This window comes from Heloderma suspectum, chromosome 3, assembly GCF_057233095.1.
Source record: "Heloderma suspectum isolate Gila_16-S chromosome 3, 16-S_ref, whole genome shotgun sequence".
Lineage (NCBI taxonomy): Eukaryota > Metazoa > Chordata > Lepidosauria > Squamata > Helodermatidae > Heloderma > Heloderma suspectum.
In genome coordinates, this window is record NC_139460.1 from 296,464,739 (window position 1) to 296,484,830 (window position 20,092).

General features: G+C 43.3%; 1 protein-coding gene and 1 long non-coding RNA gene across 2 annotated transcripts in view; one reads left to right on the plus strand and one right to left on the minus strand.

Moving 5' to 3' along the window:
• The window catches only part of LEKR1 (leucine, glutamate and lysine rich 1), a 125,459-nt gene that overhangs the window by 88,958 nt on the left and 16,409 nt on the right, over positions 1-20,092 (plus strand). The window contains exons 10-11 of the mRNA XM_084847339.1: positions 3,560-3,653; positions 10,567-10,722. Coding sequence (XP_084703465.1) covers positions 3,560-3,653; positions 10,567-10,722 — 250 coding nt within the window. The remainder of the gene's footprint in view (positions 1-3,559; positions 3,654-10,566; positions 10,723-20,092) is intronic.
• The window catches only part of LOC146351467 (uncharacterized), a 29,913-nt gene continuing 13,622 nt past the window's right edge, over positions 3,802-20,092 (minus strand). The window contains exons 2-3 of the long non-coding RNA XR_014789612.1: positions 7,004-7,149; positions 3,802-5,387 (exon numbers count right to left, since the gene is read on the minus strand). This is a non-coding gene — a long non-coding RNA (uncharacterized LOC146351467). The remainder of the gene's footprint in view (positions 5,388-7,003; positions 7,150-20,092) is intronic.

The following is a 20,092-nucleotide window of genomic DNA, read 5'->3' on the forward strand; positions in this document are numbered from 1 at the left end:
TTCTGAGGAAACCTTGTCTAAGGTATCAGTTAATTGAATCAGGTTTCTCTGCCTGGAACTGAAATGTTAGGACTGTTCATTTTTCTTCTGAAGTTACTCTGTTCCCATCTTAGTATTATAAGAGTCTTGCCTCTGATATTTAACGGGAATAGATGGGAATGGATCTGGATCTGTCAGAGCCAGCATGGTGTAGTGGCTAGAGTGCTGGACTGGGAGTCGGGAGATCCGGGTTCTAGTCCCCACTCGGCCGTGGAAGCTCACTGGGTGACTTTGGGCCAGTCACAGACTCTCAGCCCAACCCACCTCACAGAGTTGTTGTTGTGAGGATAAAATGGAGGAGGAGGAGGATAATGTACGCCACCTTGAGTTCCTTGGAGGAAAAAAGGCGGGATATAAATGTAATAAATAAAATAAAAATATATATTCCATTCCAGCAACTCCAGCTAGGAACTCCAGCTCATGCACAGCCCTTGATGTAAGCAGGAACTACCCTATTCTTTCTGTGGTGCTTTCCCTCAACATTGAAAAGATGACCAGTCCTTCTTGCATGAAGTTCTTTGTACACACTGGAACCCTGCAGACCATTTTTGGGCATCATCTCAAGCAGTGAGATTGTAATTAGACTAAGTGTTCTCAAACCTTGCCAGCTTCCTTTAAGTCAAGGAAAATCTCCTCCAGAGTAACACACCCAGAATACTCTGCAGGTCACACAGAACGATCCCAATTCTAAGCCTGGGGATGAGGCAGTTAACAGAACCTTTTCATTCTTCCAAGTATGACAAGCTACATCTGAGAGATAATAGGGTGGGATAGAAATTCTACCCAAACTACCTGCTTTGAACTCTTTGCGACTGGGCATGTTTGCACTTGCTTGACTTCTGTATCCAAAGAGGACAATGAATGAAGAACTACAAGGACACTGAAATCAGGGCTGAATCACACGAGTCTGTCAGTGTGTGGTACCTTGCTATGGTGGACTGGGTTTTATAATGTGCGTTGTACTTTGTGGACATAGTAACCACACAGCCAACTTTTTGCACATTGTGCACCAAAAGTACATTCTTCCTTCTTCACATGACTGGAAGCTCCTGCACAATCTCAGAATGGATCAGACCGGGATTGCCACAAGGTACAAATGCAGCCAGAATGGCAAGACCAAAAGAAGCACTCCAGCCTTTAGTCTCTGTGGTCCAGGATGAACACTCCAACCTACATTGCTATTTAAGCCAGTACCAAAGCCTTATAATTAGATGATCAGACACACACAGAAATTGACCTTGACACACCATGGATCAGTCTAGATCTTGACATCTAAATAACATTTAGAACATAAGAGCCATGCTGAATTTTCTATGCTGCCCAGTAGCCAAATCAGACCAGCAGTGGTCTATGTAGTTCAGCATTTTGTTTCCCACAGTGGCTAAGCTGAATTTAAAGCTAGGCTAAAATTCCTCAGAAAAGAGATTCCTGATCAGTTTTCTGAGCATTTGCTTTTTTGTACTCCCCTCAGACTGTTGGAGAATTTTAGCACCTACCCCAGAAAATATTAAGTGAAATGCACCGTCCCACATTTCAGTAAACAAAGCCATAATTTCTCGGTCAAGAATTTTCTGAGGATGTTCAATTTCAGCGCTCCCCTCCCCCACACCCTAAATTGTTGGAGAATGCCAGAAACTACAAAGCAAAATCTCCTGTCCCCCCTTTCAACATTTTGCCACATACAAATAGGGTGGAGACTTTTGGAAGGCCATTTTTGCTCAACCCCGGGAAGTCCACAAGCAGAGCTTGAGTGGAGTACCCCTCTCCCCCAGCAACCAGTTTTCAGTGGGAGTATTTACATGGTACTTTTTTTAACTGTTCAAAGCACTTGCATTATTTCAGTAATCATTATAACAATCTTGTAAGGTAGCTCAGTAGTATTATTTCCATGTTATGAACTGAGGAGAGCAGAGGCTGCGAGATAGTGGCTTGCGTGATGCCACCTTGTGTGTTGATGCAGTGGCAAGAGTTGACCAAGGGACTTCCCTGCTTGCAGTCTGAGCCACAGTGCTATACCAGTTCTCACAACTAGTAGAACTTGAATTCCCACATATGCCAGAGCATTCACATGTCCACCTCTCAGAATGTGTTAAATGATGGGTATCACATACTGACATGGATTGTGTATATCAGGTCTCAGACAAATGTATCATAGACTCATTAGGCCCTAATTTTAAGAACCAAATTAAGCGCCTTTCTACATGAGGCATTTATTGTGCACTCATGATTCCTCACTCATGCAAGTTTGCGGGTGCATTACACAACGTCATCCTCCTCCAAGACTTCTCCCGTTCTTTGGAACCATTTTAGCGTTTTCCTCCCCTAAGGAGGAATGTCTGGTATATCCATGAATGGCAGCATGAAACCCTAGCATAGTTGCACACTTCTGTTATACCACAGCGCCATCAAGTAGTTGTGTAATGGAACATATGCAAAGGCAGAGAAAGATAACCCCTGGGAAAAAAACATGTAAAGGAGCTGAGCTTAACCCTACAAAGAATCCAGAAACAGAAGCCTCAGTAAAGTGCTGGGTTAAAAGCCTCACGTAGAAAAGCCCACAGAACGTGACCTCAATAATATTTTGCATTGAATAGTAGTAACTATTTCCATCTTTAATGTATCAATATTTATTCAGTCATATGAACTGAAATTACATGTGTATTTAGTACGTCAGATATTTGCAATATTATGGATACAGTGGTGTGCAAGTGGAGTCAACCATGTCAATGTTTTTAAGGATATCACTGTAAAGCAGGGGTGCACATGTGGCCCTTGGCTGCTTCTATTGCAACCAACCCTGCTCAGTGTTTCCCTTGTTACTGCTAGCTAGATAAAGCGTGGGATGTTCCTTGCCAGTGCAGGTAAGGGAAGCCCTTCCCTTATCTTTGATCCTTCCTGAGAGATAAGAGGACTGTTTCCCTTGCTAGCACTAGCTAGGGAAAGCCTGAGATTTCCCTTGCCAGCACTAACACTAACAAGGGAAACCCATCCCAGGGAAAGCTTGAGATTTCCCTTGCCAGCACTAACACTAACAAGGGAAACCCATCCCAAGGAAAGCCTGAGATTTCCCTTGCCAGCACTAACATTAACAAGGGAAACCCATCCCACTAGTGCTAGCAAGGGAAAGCCCTGTGGGGCCAAGGTTGGGGGGAGAGTGTGAGTCTCTGGTGGGGGGAAGAATGAGTGTATTGGGGGAGGAGTGTATGTATAAGGGGAAGAATGTGAGTGCTTGTGAATGACAGTGTGAGTAAATGTGTGTGCATATCTGCAGCCCTTGTCACCCCGGAGATACCTGATGCAGCCCTCGGGACCAAAATGTTTGTACACCCCTGATATACGCAGGCTTTAAGTGTTAGAATCTTACACGACTACTGAGCACTGTGCAGCAGAGTAAAAAAAATGATTAAAAAGACCCTAATATATTGTAGCTGAATGGCAAGATGGAAGCAAAATCTCATGATCTAGAACTGTTTTCGTACCCACTTTGCATAGAATATTCATGAATATTTGTCCTGTTTAGGGAGTCTGTGCTGACTTCCCATCAGAGCAGAACAGAGCAGCTGCAGGAAACATTAAGGCAGAAGGTGCTGAATGAAAAGAACTGGCAGGAAAAGGTAATATTGAATTTCCCGTCATCACCATGTTTATCTGTTTTCTTTAACTTCAGTCAGTTGTCAAGCATATGGGTCCAGCATCCATTTCCTAACTGCTTCTGTTCTACTGCAGTTTAGAATTCCTCAAAGTTAAGATTACTTCACAAATAATATCATTTGTTTATTAATTAATTTAAAATGCTTATTATGATACATGGCTTCATAGAGCCCTCAGAGTAGCGTACAACATTAAAAAAAAGATATGAAACAGAAACATTTAATAAAAGCAAGTAAAATCAGGGTGGCAGTTTTTAAAAACCCAGCACTACAAAATATGGTAAAATTGTTCTTTATTAACAGTAAAAGTACCAGCATAACTAAAAACATAACTAAAATGGTTCAGCCATTGTGTTGCCAGGGAGCGTTATTCTACTGCCATTTTGTGTCCCCCCTCAGAACACCTTGGCTCAAAAGACTACATTTTGTCTAACAAACTAGGACAAGGTATGCTTGGAAGTTTCCCACTAAACCCCTCTATTGAAACAGACAAATCCCCACCCTCTGTACTAGCCTTCCCCAACTAGGTGTTCTCCAGATATTTTGGACTTCAACTGCCATCAGCCCTAGCCAGCATGGTGAGTGGTCAGGAGTGCTGGGAGTTGTAGTCCAAAACATCTGTAGGGCACCAGGTTGGGGAAGGCTGCTCTATACGTTAGTGTGGGACCTCCTGAAACTGTCAGTGCCTAACCTTCTTCTGGTTCCTAATGTAAATCAATGCAAAACAGTATCACCTATTGCTTAGCTGTCGAGGGCCCTGAGATTTTGAGTGTCCTTTTTAAGAAGAACTTTAAACCCCAATAAAGCCTAAACTCCCCTCCTTTGTTAAACAAGAACAAAGTTCTTGCCTAAGTATTTGGAACCTCTGGTTGGGTGCCCACTCTTGCACCTCCATATCCCTAACCCCACGGGATTCCAGAAAAGGCTCTTGCTGTGATAAACTTAGCCTGACTTAGTCTGGGACCTCAGGTTTAAACGCTGTTTTTCTGTACTCCCACTTCCAGAGGACTCCACCTGGTAAAGCCTTACTGGGCCAAGGAGAGTCTCCACTTCTTACATTCCTTTGCACTTTGCCCTGATACTAAGCATTCCCCCCCCCCCCCAATGCTTGGACACAGCAAGTGAATCTCTCTCTCCCCCATATCCCTCTTCTGTTTTTCAATTCCTACTGCAGCTTCTCCCCTCTCTTGAAACTGAAGCAATCACCATGCAGCCTGTGTGTCTAGCAGTCATCTCACTCCTCATCCCCCTCTCTCCCTCTCCCTTTTTATGAGACAGCCTTCATAATTAACTATTAAATTGCCATTTAATGTACCCCTTCGATAAAACTTCATTCTGGAGAACTGCGATATCTTTTGTTCTTCCTAGAGTACCTAATGAGGGTACTTCGCTATCTAGACCTTGACCCACAGTTATTCGCTCTGTCCTCCTGTGTATTTGGTAAATGTGGTAGTTTCTAGGCCAGCTGTTCTGGACAGGTAGCAGCCTCTCTTCTAGCAGAACAGAACAAGGGCTGCAGTGGGGAATGGTTCCCCTAGCAGTTCTAAGTTGAATTCCTCCCCGTCATTTGTGTTCCAAAAGGCCTTATTCCCAGGACACAGAAAAGTAGTCTGCAAGCATGTAGAGAAACATGCGCCCTGAGTGAGTGTGGTAACAATTGTTCCCCAAAGCCTTCTGAAATAGATCTTCATCTGTATTCTAAAATTAAACACAGAAAAAGTAAAAACATTTATTGTGTGAATTATTCTTCATTTTGCTAGACAATGAAATGGACTGTTCATAGAAAAACCTTTCCTCTACATAAAGTTTAACTACACCTGCCTCCGGTACATGAACTTAAGCAAGAAACAGGTTCCTTCCTATCCCATTAAATATGCTATTAATATAATGTGTAATATCAATAGTGACAGGGAAAAGAAATCAAAATTAGTCCAGCTAGTCCATTGCAGCATGGGTTAGGATCAAATAATCAAGAAACCTGCAAAGTAGGTGTAATGAAAACCTCTTGTGAGTCATGACTTCAGCATTTCTACTTAACGTGAATACACACACACAGTTATCCCAAATGTTTTGTAATATCTAGATATAACACAAGATGGATGAGGCCACATGTGAATGATTTGGAGCCTGTCCACAAACTATTTAAGAACCTCCAGTTTAGGAAAAGCCTGAATGCAACTAACAGTAGAATCTCATATATATCTACTCAGAAGTAAGCCCCATTGAGTACAGTGTGACTTACCCCCAGGTAAGTGTATGTAGAATTGCATCTGAAGGGAAATACATTCCTTTGAACACTTTTCACGGGGGAGAGGCTGCTATTGGTCTTCCCACTTTCTGTAAGCCACATCTCTTTTTCAAGCAATAAAAGGGAGACCCCGCAAAAGAGACTTGACACATTGTGGTTTTAAAACCCTCTTTGCTACATGTTCGTACCTGCATCACTTCCATTACGCATCACTTCATGACTTCCAGCTGAATGGGTGGACTAACTCAACTGAAACCCATTGGATGCAAGTTCTATCTGTGGTGCTTCAACTGTGCTGCTCATTTACATATGTCCATGATTATTTGAAGCAACATTTGTTCAAGAGACAAAAAAGATTATACAAACAAGCCCTATATCAAATGGGTGCTGTCTCTACCTTCCGTGCAGATGCCCGGAGTGAGGAATCTGCAGTCTTTAGTTTCCTTAAAGGTCTATTCCTGCTATTTTACTTGTGCTTGGTCATTAAACCTCAAGCTTTGAAAACACCTGGCTCTCAAATGCTCACATCTTTTCTCTCAGTATACACTGATTATACACACTTGACATAATTTTAGGCTTTTGTTAATAAATACATCAAACTGTCTTAAACAACTAATTTTCTCAGACACAGGATATAATTTTAGCATAAGGTCAGTCTGTTTGCACAATCAGAATCTGTTGTCAGCTTGGCATTTAAAATGCGTAATGAACTAATAGAAGTAAGAGACAGCAGTTACATATTTGCTAACAACTATTAAAATGTGCTGAATGTCAAGTGTTCTGAGAATGCTCATCAGACCAAAGAGATGTTGTTGCCTTTTTCTTGGGTCACTGTGCCATTACATAGGCATAATGTGTTCTCTTTTTAAAAAGGACAGTCTTTCAATCCACGCATTTGTTAAATGGGGAAAAATCTCTTTCAAAATTAAGTTGCTTAAAGTGGTGTTTTGGCATTTAATGCATTGGGTTATAAAATGTTCTAAAAAGAAAAAAAAAGAAATCAATTGTTGCTACGCAACATTGAGAAACATCTTTCAGAATGCTCATTATTATGGTTATTAGTTACCTTGATTTCAGGTGTTAGCTAAATGGGAAACATTTTCATCCTGAGAGTAGCTTCCAGTGATGTCAGTGCTGTCAGTCAATATTTATTTCAGTCCTTTTTGTCAAAGATCCTGTTGACGCTGAGAATTTGTAAAGCCCCTTCCTGACCTGTGTACTCAAGACATAATAAACACTTGTGACACACTTCAGTAGCGATGATGTAGACTTCTTTATTCACATGGAGATGATGCTGAGGTAGGAAAAACTTCATTGACCTGATGCAGTTGGAAGACGTGTGCACACATATAGGAGCACAGGAATGTAGGAGGCTGCCTTATACTGAGTGAGACCATTGGTCCATCTAGCCCAGTATTATCAACAGTGACGGGCAGCAGCTGTCCAAGGTCTTGAGCAGGTAGTTTTCCAGCCGTCCCTGAAGATGCTGGGGATTGAACCTGGGACCTTCTGCATTCAAAGCAGGTGCTCTTCTACTGAGCCATGGCTCCTCCCATGTCTGCACACACATTCCCCCAAGTGAAAGAGCTTGATCGAGGAGCTGTGTGCCTGACTCCCATCTCTACCCTCCCCTGAACAGATGACCAGCAGCACTGAACACACCTGACTGAGGCTGCGTAAGAACAGCCTTGCCGGTTCAGACCAAAGGCCTATCTTATCCAACACTGTGTTCCCACAGTGATCAACCAGAAATCTAAGGGAAGCCCACAAGCAGGACATGAGCACCGCTTGTGTTCCACAGAAACTGGTATGCAAAGGCATACTGCCACCGTAGGCATAGCTACCCTGGCTTGTAGCCACTGATAGCCTTATCCTCCATGAATTTCTCTAATCCCTTTTTAAAGCCATTCATGTTGGTGGTCATCACTACATCTTGCCATAGCAAATTCCACAGCTTAACTATGTGCTTTTGACTGTCCTGTCTCCCGCTGTTCAGCTTTATTGAATGACCCTCTCTACTATTATGAGAGAGGGAGAAAAACCTCCCCCTGTGTACCTTCTGCAGACCCCTATCATGTCTCCCCACTTACTCACCTTTACTCACTTTTTTCTTAAGTTTAAAATACTCCAAATGTTGGAACCTTTCCTCACAGATGGTAGCATGTTTTACTTCACTTACTTCAAAATATTTGGGGCCCTCTTCATTCTGCTGAGTGGGGCCCTAGACTTCTGAACCAAAGTCCTGCCCTGACAGCAACACTGCTGGAGACTCAGGATGTTTTTGTAATATCCATTTTATTTACACATATACAAATGGAGCCAATAGACATTGTTAGAGCAGGCAGCAAATCAGTAACTGCCAAAATTGTTGCAGAGAAAGTCCCTGTAGCCCAGTGTGCCTCACCTTCCATCAATACTGCTCCAGTCTCTCTTGTCCTGTAACTTGGCCTCTCTAAATTCAGATTTGAGACTGGTTCAAAATTGTTTCTTACACCTACCTCTAACTCTGAGGGGGTGTCAGATGAAGGTAAAAGCCATCAAGAAACATTAAGATACTTTGGTCAACGCCTAGAACCGCCATGAGGCAATTCTTTAAGCAAAACCATATTGATAAAGCCATTCACTGTAACGAAGAAAACACAAGCCTTCATATCCAACAATATAGGCACAAATCAGCTAGTTAACTGTGCCCAGGGATGGACGAATCTGTGAAGTTCAATTTGCATTTTGCCAATATTAAGTTTACTCCATCCTACAATCATAGAATAGTAGGGTTGGAAGGTGCCTATAAGACCATCGAGTCCAATCCCCTGCTCAATGCAGGAATCCAAGTCAAAGCATCCCTGACAGGTGGTTGTCCAGCCTCATCTTGAATGCCTCCAGTGTGGGAGAACCCACTATCTTCCTAGATAATTGGTTCCATTGTCGTATTGCTCTAACAGTCAGGACGTTTTTCCTGATGTTCAGCCGGAATCTGGCTTCCTGTAACTTGAGCCCATTATTCCATGTCCTGCATTCTGGGATGATCGAGAAGAGATTCTGGCCTTCCTGTCTGTGACAACCTTTCAAGTACTTGAAGAGCACTATCATTATCTCCCCTCAGTCTTTTCTTCTCAAGGCTAAACATGCCCAGTTCTTTCAGTCTCTCCTCATAGGGCTTTGTTTCCAGTCCCCTGATCATCTTTGTTGCCCTCCTCTGAACCCTCTCCAGGTTGTCTGCATCCTTCTTAAAGTGTGGCACCCAGAACTGGACACAGTACTCCAGATGAGGCCTAACCAGTGCTGAGTAGGGGAGCACTAGTACTTCCCGGAATTTGGAAGCTATGCTTCTATTAATGCAGTCCAAAATAGCATTTGCCTTTTTTGCAACCACATCACATTGTTGGCTCCTGTTTCTGCATTAGTTTGCTGATTTTCTCCCTAAAAGTCTGTAGGAAAATTTTGCTCATTTTTGTGTGTATTTCCCCTAATATACACATTTTTCACGCACTTTTCCTACTGCACTCATTTTTTGCAAGCAATTCCCCTTAACTGAATGTATTTTTGTGCACACTTTCCCCTGTTATACATAATTTCTGTTCACATTTTTTTATTTGTGAACTGCACTGCAACATTCAGAAAAGTGAGGATATCTGTATAACTGTGTTCCGGTTCAGGTTTAGAAGATGCAAATTTAGTAAGTTTGCATTAAAATGCAAGCCAAATGAATTTCTCACCCATTCTTATTCCTAAGTCACACTGAAAACAATGGAATGGGACATAGGCTGCAATCTTGGATACACCTACCTAGGAGTAAGCTCCACTGAACATAGTGGGACTTGTTTCTGAGTAAACACGAATGTGATCAGGTTGCCATATGACGTTTGGAAACCAGTAATGAATCAATAATTTCTGAGGGTAATAAGTTATCTAACAGAACAATCCTAAGCTTTTTGAAAGAGCGCTCCAAACATCCAGTCTATGCCGGCAGACACCCAGCATATTAGAAGGAGTGACAGAAGCAGTCTTTGCTTTTTCACCCTCCTTTATGTTTCTTTTCTCACTAGACATGCTTTAAAGTGGATCTAGTGGAATTGCAGGGGGCAGGAACTTGTGGATCCTCAGCGCCTCCCCTCCCCACTCCCTTCCCCCTTATTTGCATCCTCACCCAAGATAGGAACTCCAACCTAAGAAAGTAGCGTCCTCAACGCTACTGCAGTTCTTTCTGCAGTACTGCACAGGGCGGGGGAAAACAATCCCCGTTTGGCTTTCCATTTCAGAGGTTGTAGAAGTAACTATGGCCTTGGAGGAGGAACTCCAAAATACCCTATGGTCCCTGGGATGCTTCCTCAGGGACCATAGGATTGCTCCCTTAATCTGTTACCAACAGCGCCAAGAATCAAAACGTTATAGCTGAACCTATGCATTCAATATTACTGAGATGATCTGTATGTAATTAATATGTTATGCTTTTGTATGTTTTGTATATTTCCTATTAATTAAATATATATATGGATTAGGCTGCATCTCTTCACTAACATCACATTGTTTTCACAACTAACCTTTTCTGGATTGTATGTTTGTATGTTCAATGTAAACATGGCCTAATTGAGCAGATACTTACTGGTAACCAAATCTTTTGCTTTCTAGATTGAAACCGATAGAGCAAAAGAACAAGCTCATTACAAACAGGAGATTCTCCGACTCAAAGAAGAAGCCAGAATGGAATTAGATATCGAGAAACTAAAACATCAGGAATTAATTGCAAAATATCAGAAAGATCAAGATGAGCTGCTATACATGAAGGTTTTAGCAAATGAAAATAAACTGCTTTGAGATTTAAAAAAAAATGAACAGGAAAAAAACATATTCCCTTAATGTCGTCATATAGGTCATATTATACAATGGGGTTGATTAGACACGGTCAGAATTACCCAAGTTCCTACCAGATTTGGATGATTTAGAGTTGACAATAATAAACAGTTTCAGAATCAGCTGTTCTTGTTGACATGGGCAGGGAGTTTAAGGATGTTTTAGTCAAGCATGTTGCTCAAAATGGACATGTTTATACAATCAGGAGTCGGAGGTTGTCATTTCTGATTTGTTACTCTGTCTACAAAATTCCAGGGAGTTTCAAGCATGCCCCTTTAGTAATATCTTGGGTCACTCACAGATGAGTGTAGTTCTGTGAGACTGAGAACCCCATCAATCAAAGGCAACAGCCCTGCTCTTATACATATTTATCTCATCTTAGAGAAGAAATGAGTCAAGAGAAATAAATCCTTGATGAGCAGGTTGACAATTCAGAAGCAGTAGTGACTTTGAGTGTTGCTGTCCCAGGATAACAGATCATGAAAACAAGTCCTTTCTCAGTCATTCTCACATCTCCACAGGCTTGAAGTACATAGGAACAGAGGAAGCCGCCTTATACTGAGTCAGATCCCTGGTTCATCTAGCACAGTATTGTCAACACTGACTGGCAGCAGTGGCTGTCCAGGGTTTCAAGCAGGAATTTTTCCAGCCCTCTGTGGAAATGCTGGGGATTGACCATGGGGCCTTCTGCATGCAAAGTGTGTGCTCTGCCACTGAGCTACAGCCCTTCCTATAAATTCTGATTCTTCTTTTTGGTCACTGTGCAGTTGCATATATGGGTTCTGTGCCTACACAGAGCTCCGTTCAGGAAACTTTTAAAACTAGACTAGAGTTCTGGCAGGTGTGCTGCACCCACCCTCCATGCTCACATTCAAAGTGCATGGTTCCCATGTTCTTGCTCAGTTTTTTTCGACTGCCACAGAATCAGCATCTCAAGGAACTTTGCTGCATGAGTAGGGCTTTAAAAAAAAAGTTACTCCTTTTTAAATTAAACTCTTTTATTCCTTCTTTCTCTCTACTTATTACTTTGACCTCTCTAGTTTTTATTTTCTTTCCTCTGTTTTTGTCCTTGGTGCACCTTTGATGTTTTTACTGCCCTCCTCCCAGCAGGTAGCATTCTTTGATAAGTCTTTGTCCTGTAGTAGTTCTTTTTGCTTTTCCAAATAAGCCAAGAATTGCTAAACTGAGCCTTAATTCAAGAATTTTAAAAGGTGATGTGTCATCCCCAGTTTTAAAAATATAGTTCACATTCTTTAGAGACTGGCCAGAGCTCAGTGGTAGAGCACCTGCAGACGGTTCCAGGTTCAGTCGCCAGCTTCTCCAACTAAGGGTGCAATCCTATGCATGTTTAGACAGAGAAAAGGCCTACAACTCCCATCATGCCCCAGCCAGCTATGCTGGGTCCAGGAGATTGTAAATTCCTCCTTGAGAGAGGGAGTGGTTGTTGTTCGGTCATTAAGTCGTGTCCAACTCTTCGTGACCCCATGGACCATAGCACACCAGGCTTTCCTGTCCTGCGCACTCTCCCGGAGTGTGCTCAAGTCCATATTCATTGCATCGGTGATGCTATCTAGCCATCTCATCCTCTGCCATCCCCTTCTCCTTTTGCCTTCAATCTTTCCCAGCATCAGGGTCTTTTCCAGGGAGTTTTCTCTTTGCATTAGGTGGCCAAAATATATGAGCTTCACTTTCAGTATCTGTCCTTCCAATGAGCAGTCAGGGTTGATTTCCTTTTGTTGTTGTTCAGTCGTTCAGTCATGTCCGACTCTTCGTGACCCCATGGACCATAGCACGCCAGGCCTTCCTGTCCTGCGCTCTCTCCCGCAGTGTGCTCAAGTTGGACTGATTTGACCTCCTTCCAGTCCAGGGGACTTGTAACAGTCTTCTCCAGCACCACAGTTCGAAAGCATCAATTATTCGGCGCTCAGCCTTCCTTATAGTCCAGCTCTCACAGCCATACGTTGCTACTGGAAAAACCATAGCTTTGATTATACAAACCTTTGTTGGCAAGGTGATGTCTCTGCTTCTTACTATGCTGTCTAGGTTTGCCATAGCTTTCCTCCCAAGGAGCAAGTGTCTTTTAATTTCATGGCTACAGTCAGCGTCTGTGGTGATCTTGGAGCCCAAGAAAATAAAATCTGTCACTGCTTCTGTTTCTTCCCCTTCTATATGCCAGGAAGTGATAGGGCCAGTTGCCATGATCTTCGTTTTTTTAATGTTGAGTTTCAAACCAGCTTTTGCACTCTCCACTTTCACCCTCAACAAGAGGCTCTTGAGATCCTCTTCGCTTTCTGCCATTAGGGTGGTATCGTCTGCGTATCTGAGGTTGTTGATACCTCAGCAATCTTAATTCCGACCTGTGATTCATCCAACCCGGCGTTTCTCATGATGTACTCTGCATATAAATTAAATAAGCAGGGCGACAATATACAGCCTTGTCGTACTCCTTTCCTAATTTTGAACCAATCGGTTGTTCCATGTCCGGTTCTTACTTTTGCTTCTTGGCCCTCGTACAGGTTTCTCAGGAGACAGGTAAGGTGGTCTGGTACTCCCATCTCTTTAAGAATTTGCCAGAGTTTGTTGTGATCCACACAATCAAAGGCTTTAGCGTAGTCAATGAAGCAGAAATAGAGGTTTTTCTGGAATTCTCTTGCTTTCTCCATGATCCAGCGAATGTTGCCGATTTGATCTCTGGTTCCTCTGCCTCTTTGAAACCCAGCATGTACTTCCGGTAGTTCTCGGTTCACATACTGCTGAAGCCTAGCTTGTAGGATTTTGAGCATACCCTTGCTGGCATGTGAAATGAGCGCAATTGTACGGTAGTTTGAACACTCTGGCATTGCCCTTCTTTGGAATTGGAATGTAAACTGACCTTTTCTAGTCTTGTGGCCACTGTTGAGTGTTCCAAATTTGTTGGCATATTGAGTGCAGCACTTTAACAGCATCATCTTTTAGGATTTTAAACAGCTCAGCTGGAATACTGTCATCTCCGCTAGCTTTGTTGTTGGTAATGCTTCCTAAGGCCCACTTGACTTCACTCTCGAGGATGTCTGGCTCAAGTTCAGTGACCGCACTATCATGACTATCAGGGACATTAAGAACTTTCCTGTATAGTTCTTCTGTGTATTCTTTCCACCTCTTCTTAATCTCATCTGCTTCTGTTAGGTCCCTGCCTCCTTTGTCCTTTATCATGCCTGCCTTTGCACAAAACGTTCCCTTGAGATCTCCGATTTTCTTGAAAAGATCTCTAGTCTTTCCCATTCTGTTGTTTTCCTCGATTTCTTTGCATTGTTCATTGAAGAAGGCCTTCTTGTCTCTCCTTGCTATTCTCTGGAACTCTGCATTCAGTTGGATATATCTTCCCCTTTCTCCCTTGCTTTTCGCTTCCCTTCTTTCGTGAGCTACTTGTAAAGCCTCATCAGACAGCCACTTTGCTTTCTTGCCTTTCTTTTTCTTTGGGATGGATTGAGTTGCTGCCTCCTGTCCATAGTTCCTCAGGCACTCTGTCTATCAGGTCTAATCCCTGAAATCTATTCCTCACCTCCACTGTATATTCATAAGGGATATGATTAAGGTCATACCTGAATGGTTTAGTGGTTTTCCCTATGTTCTTCAATTTAAGCCGAAATTTTGCAAGAAGCAGCTCATGATCTGAGCCACAGTCAGTTCCAGGTCTTGTTTTTACTGACTGTATGGAGCTTCTCCATCTTTGGCTGCAAAGGACATAATCAATCTGATTTCGATATTGACCATTTGGTGATGTCCATGTGTAGAGTCGTCTCTTGTGCTGTTGGAAAAGAGTGTTTGCTATGATCAGCGTGTTCTCTTGACAAAACTCTATTAGCCTTTGTCCTGCTTCATTTTGTACACCAAGGCCATGCTTGCCTGTTATCCCGGTGATTTCTTGACTTCCTACTTTAGCATTCCAATCCCCTATGATGAAAAGGACATCTTTTTTTGGTGTGAGTTCTAGAAGGTGTTGTAGGTCTTCATAGAACCGATCAACCTCAGCTTCTTTGGCCTCAGTGGTTGGGGCATAGACTTGAATTACTGTGATGTTGAATGGTTTGCCTTGGATTCGTACTGAGATCATTCTATCGTTTTTGAGATTGTACCCCAGGACTGCTTTTCCCACCCTTTGGTTGACTATGAGTGCTACTCCATTTCTTCTAAGGGATTCTTGCCCACAGTAGTAGATATAATGGTCACCTGAATTAAATTCGCCCATGCTTGTCCATTTGAGTTCGCTGATTCCCATGATGTCGATGTTCAGTCTTGCCATCTCATGTTTGACCACCTCCAGCTTACCTTGATTCATTGATCTTACATTCCAGGTTCCTAAACAATATTGTTCTTTACAGCATCGGACTTTCTTTTCACCACCACACACATCCACAGCTGAGTGTCCTTTCGGCTTTGGCCCAGCTGCTTCACTCTTTCTGGCGCTACTTGGAAATACCCTCTGCTCTTCCCTAGTAGTATATTGGACACCTTCCGACCTGAGGGGCTCATCTTCTGGTGTCATATCTTTTAGCCTTGTGATATGTTCCATGGGGTTTTCTTGGCAAGAATACTGGAGTGGGTTGCCATTTCCTTCTCGAGTGGACCACATTTTGTCAGAACTCTCTGCCATGACCTGTCCGTCTTGGGTGGTCCTGCACAGCATAGCTTATGGCTTCACTGAGTTACGCAAGCCCCTTCGCCACAACAAGGCAGTGATCCATGAAGGGGAGGGTGTGGTGCCGACCGCTTTAAAAGAGGAGGTAATCAGACCACTCCTGAAAAAGTCTAACCTGGACTCAGAGGATGTATAGGCCAGTGGCCAACAATCCCTTCTTGGGCAAGGTGCTTGAGCGGGTGGTTGCAGGACAGCTCCAGGCACTCTTGAATGAAACGCATTCTCTAGATCCATTTCAATCTGGCTTCAGGCCTGGTTTTGGAATGGAAACTGCCTTGGTCGCCCTGTGGGATGACCTCTGCTGGGAGAGGGACAGGGGGAGTGCGACCCTGTTGATTCTCCTGGACCTGTCAGCGGCTTTCGATACCATTGACTATGGTATCCTTCTGGATAGGTTGTCTGGGTTGGAAGCACTGCACTGCAGTGCTTCCACTCCTACTTGGAAGGCCGACTCCAGAAGGTGGTGCTGAGGGATTACTGCTCTGTTTCATGGCAACTGTGCCATGGGGTTCCACAGGGCTCTATTTTATCCCCCATGCTGTTTAACATCTACATGAAACCGCTGGGGGAGGTTATCCAGAGGTGTGGGTTGAGGTGCCATCAATATGCGGATGACACCCAGCTCTACCTCTCTTTCTCATCAAAACCAGGTGAGGCAGTGGCTGTTCTGAATCAGGGCCTGGGCATGGTAATGGACTGGATGAGGGCCAATAAACTGAAACCCAATCCAGACAAGACAGAGGTACTGTTAGTGGGTGGTTCGTCTGGCTGGCTAGGTGATATTCAACCTGTTCTGGAGGGGGTTGCACTCCCCCTAAAGGATCATGTTCGTAGTTTGAGGGTGCTCTTGGATCCAGAACTGTCACTTGAGGCACAGGTGAACTCAGTGGCATGGAGCACTTTCTATCAGCTTAGGCTGGTATACCAACTACGCCTTTATCTGGACAGAGGTAGCCTAGCTACAGTTATCCATGCTCTGATAACTTCTTGTCTGGATTACTGCAATGTGTTATACGTGGGGCTGCCTTTGAAAACGGTCCGGAAACTTCAGCTAGTCCAAAATAGAGAAGCAAGACTGTTAACAGGGACTGGCCAATGAGCTCATATTACGCCAGTACTTTTCCAGCTGCACTGGCTGCCAGTCCATTTCCAAATTGCTGGTATTAACATTCAAATCCCTTAACGGCTTGGGGCCAGGTGATCTGAAGGATTGCCTCCTCCCATATGTGCCTGCCCAGACCTTAAGATCATCTTCAGAGGCCCTTCTCCGTGAGCCCCTGCCAAAAGAAGTGAGGCTACTAGGAGGAGGGCCTTTTCTGCTGTGGCACCCTGGCTGTGGAATGTCCTCCCTAGTGAGGTTCGCCTGGTACCTACATTGTATTCTTTCTGGCGCCAGGTGAAGACCTTTTTATTTTCCCAGGCATTTTACCATTTTAGCTCTTTAGACTTTTAGCTTTGCTGTTTTAAATCTGTATTTTAAATCGCTGCACTGCTGCTAGGTTTTATTCTGGTTGTATTGTTTACTGTGGTTTTAATGTTTTATATATTTTGTATTGTTTTATTGTGTGCTCTTTGGTTTTAATTTTTGTGAACTGCCCAGAGAGCTTCGGCTATTGGGCGGTATAGAAATAGATAGATAGATAGATAGATAGATAGATAGATAGATAGATAGATAGATAGATAGGATTGCACCCTAAAAGGATCTTGGGCAGCAGGTCAGGGAATGAGGTTGTTTTTCCACCCAAGACACTAGACTCAGTGAGCTGCTGCTGGTCAGAGTAGGCTGTACTGGGTTAGGTGGGTCTGACTCGGTATAAGGCAGATTCATATATAATATGTTCCTTATAAAGAACTGGTAAAACGATTTTTCACTATAGGGAGGCTACTGTGGAACTAGATTCATAAGACCGAGGAGCCTCTCCTTTCATGATCTGTGTGAATCTTTCCTCAAATGAGTGCTTATGTTGCAGAGAAATCACATAAAAGGCAATGTTTTATTTCCGGGAAAATGTGAATCCGCCCAACCAAGCCTCAGCAATTGTGCCCATTGTGACAGGTGTTTTTTTAATAGTTTGGTCTATCGCTGCGTAGATCATTTCATGGATGTTTAAGAGAGAGCTCCTGCAGCCAGACTATTACCCTCGCCTTGCACTGCAGCACCCCGTGTCTTTTCAAACATGTTTTCTTTTTTCCTTCCTAACATAGGGCAGCATCCTATGCTGCCAGCAGGGGGCAATGGGAAGCCAGCAGTTGTTAAAGTGACCCAAAATGAGTGGAAACATTAGTTTCTGGAACAGGGCAGATCAGCAGAGCTCGCAGTAGGGAGCTCCACTGACCTGTCCCAATCCGTGCGTCTCCAGGGTTCCTTTACAAAGCACTAATTCCCCATTGCGTGAGCAGTGGATCCCACTCGTAAATCACAGTCGGTGGGAGCACAGCATCTCTGTTGGATGCTGCCCATAGTACTAAGAATGAAATGTTGATTTCCCTCTGTTATCTGAAAAGGCTCCTGTATTTATTTATTTTTATTTTTAAAAAATTACACTGCTTTTCATTTTTAAAAATAACAATAATCCCAAAGTAGTTTATAATATAACATCATGATAAAATACAATAAAACCAATAATTAAAATAGTAAAACAATTATAAAAACAATAAAATCTCAGTTAAAATAACTAGGGGTAGCTGACAAGACTAGCTGTCAGGGAAATGCCAGGGCAAACGTGTCTTCAGTTGTCAGCAGAAACACTCCACACTAGGAGCCCACCTGATCTCAATGGGGAGATCATTCCACATGGTGGGTGGCACAGTTGAGAAGGCCCTCCCCACCCCATGGCCAAATGAGCATCAGTAGGCCATGGTATGGTCAGCAAGCCCTCCCGTTCAAAATGTAAAGACCAGGGCCATCTATACAGTAGAAGGTGGTCTCTCAGTTATCTTCTGAAAAGTTTTGTTCATTTGGTCTTTCTCCCAGCTGTTTCTGCCACCTAGAATAGGGTTTTGAACTGGCCCCTATACCTGCCTCTGTAACTGCCGCATGATCTGTGCTAGTTAGGAGATCATCATATTTCGGCTCTGTGCCATCATTCCCCAACCTGGTACCCTCCAGATGTGCTGGACTACAACCCCCATGATCCTCAGCTAGCATAGCCAGCAGGTTGGAGAAGGCTGTTCTATACCAAAGAAAGCTTCATCTGCTGATCTCTTAATATCAAACTTGTGGAAGAGACACTGGAGGAAACCAGGACTGGTTGGCAATCCAAATCTAGTTTCTTTCCTGTTCTCTTTGTCTTTTTCTGGTGTTCTCCCTGTCCCTACCTACCTCTCTGAGAGGGGCCCATCTCACCTCTGAGCAGGGGAGGGCAGGGGGGGCTTAAGAGTGTTTACCCCTTTTTAAAGAGCAAACACAGTTCACAGATAGATATTTCAGTTTTGGAAAAGATCTTTTCAGATTTCCTTTTCGTAAATTTAATCTGTTAATTTTTATTTTTGACAGAGTGACTTAGTCTTGCTAATTTCTTGATGCTAGAAACATATGGAAGCATTTAAAGGCTAACCATGTGACTAATATAAGAAATTTCACTAAAATTAACCATAATGTCAAACATCAGGAGACTGTTCTAAACAGCCTCTCTAGCAGTGTTTCCCAAATGTCTGAAAGCTAAGTACACTTTTTTATTAATTAAAATCAGACACACATTTTACTCTTACAGCCAAAGATATGACATTAATGAACTACTTTGTTTTATGTGCCTGCGTTTTCTTTACTAAATAGAATCTCTGGCCAAAGAATCCAGACCAGTACCATGGCATTGGGGGAGGGGGCTTTAACTCTTTGCCCCTGCTGTGGTCCTGATTCAGATCACACACACACTCCCCACCACGATGGCTGTTTAATAAAGAAAAAAAGAAGCACAGAGGGGAGAAACATGTAATTAATATCACATCTAGTTTGGCCATTAGAGTGTATAAGAACAAGAATCTCTTGCCCTTGGAGGAGTCCCCCCCCCCCCGCCATGAATCACTTCCAATTTTGCTTCCTGATTGAAAGGAGGCAAGCCCAGAGTTGTGACATTCAGAGATATAACTGCCAGCCTATTCTTAGGTTGGATAATTTTGCTGCATCCCTGCAAGAGGAGTAATTGAATGATCTGGTCGCACACACAGACCTTCCAGTTTAGAGATACAGCAAAATTACCTGTTCCCAGGTGAGGTCAGTAAGGAGGCAAGGCCAGAGCAGTGATAATGCAGAGGGCAGCCTCCTCTGTAGTTGGATGCTCTGAGCTCACAGGAGCCTTTACTTATTTCATTGATTTCTCATGGTGGCACACCAACTGTTCTCTCACAGCACCTTGCATGACATGGCACATTTTAGAAATTACAGCACTACAGCTCACTTGACAAGGATCATCTCAGACTTTCTCTCAGGGTTTGAGAAGCAGGATCAGATTGGGAGGCCCTGCTCTCTGGCCTGTCATTAGTCAAGATCAAATTGGCAGGTACCAGGAACGGGACCTTTTTTGTGGTGGCTCCACAGCTGTAGAACTGCCCAGGGAAATCCAGCAGGATCCCTCTCTTGCCTTCTTTAGACATGTTGCAAATACTTTTTTGTTCCACAAGTCTTTC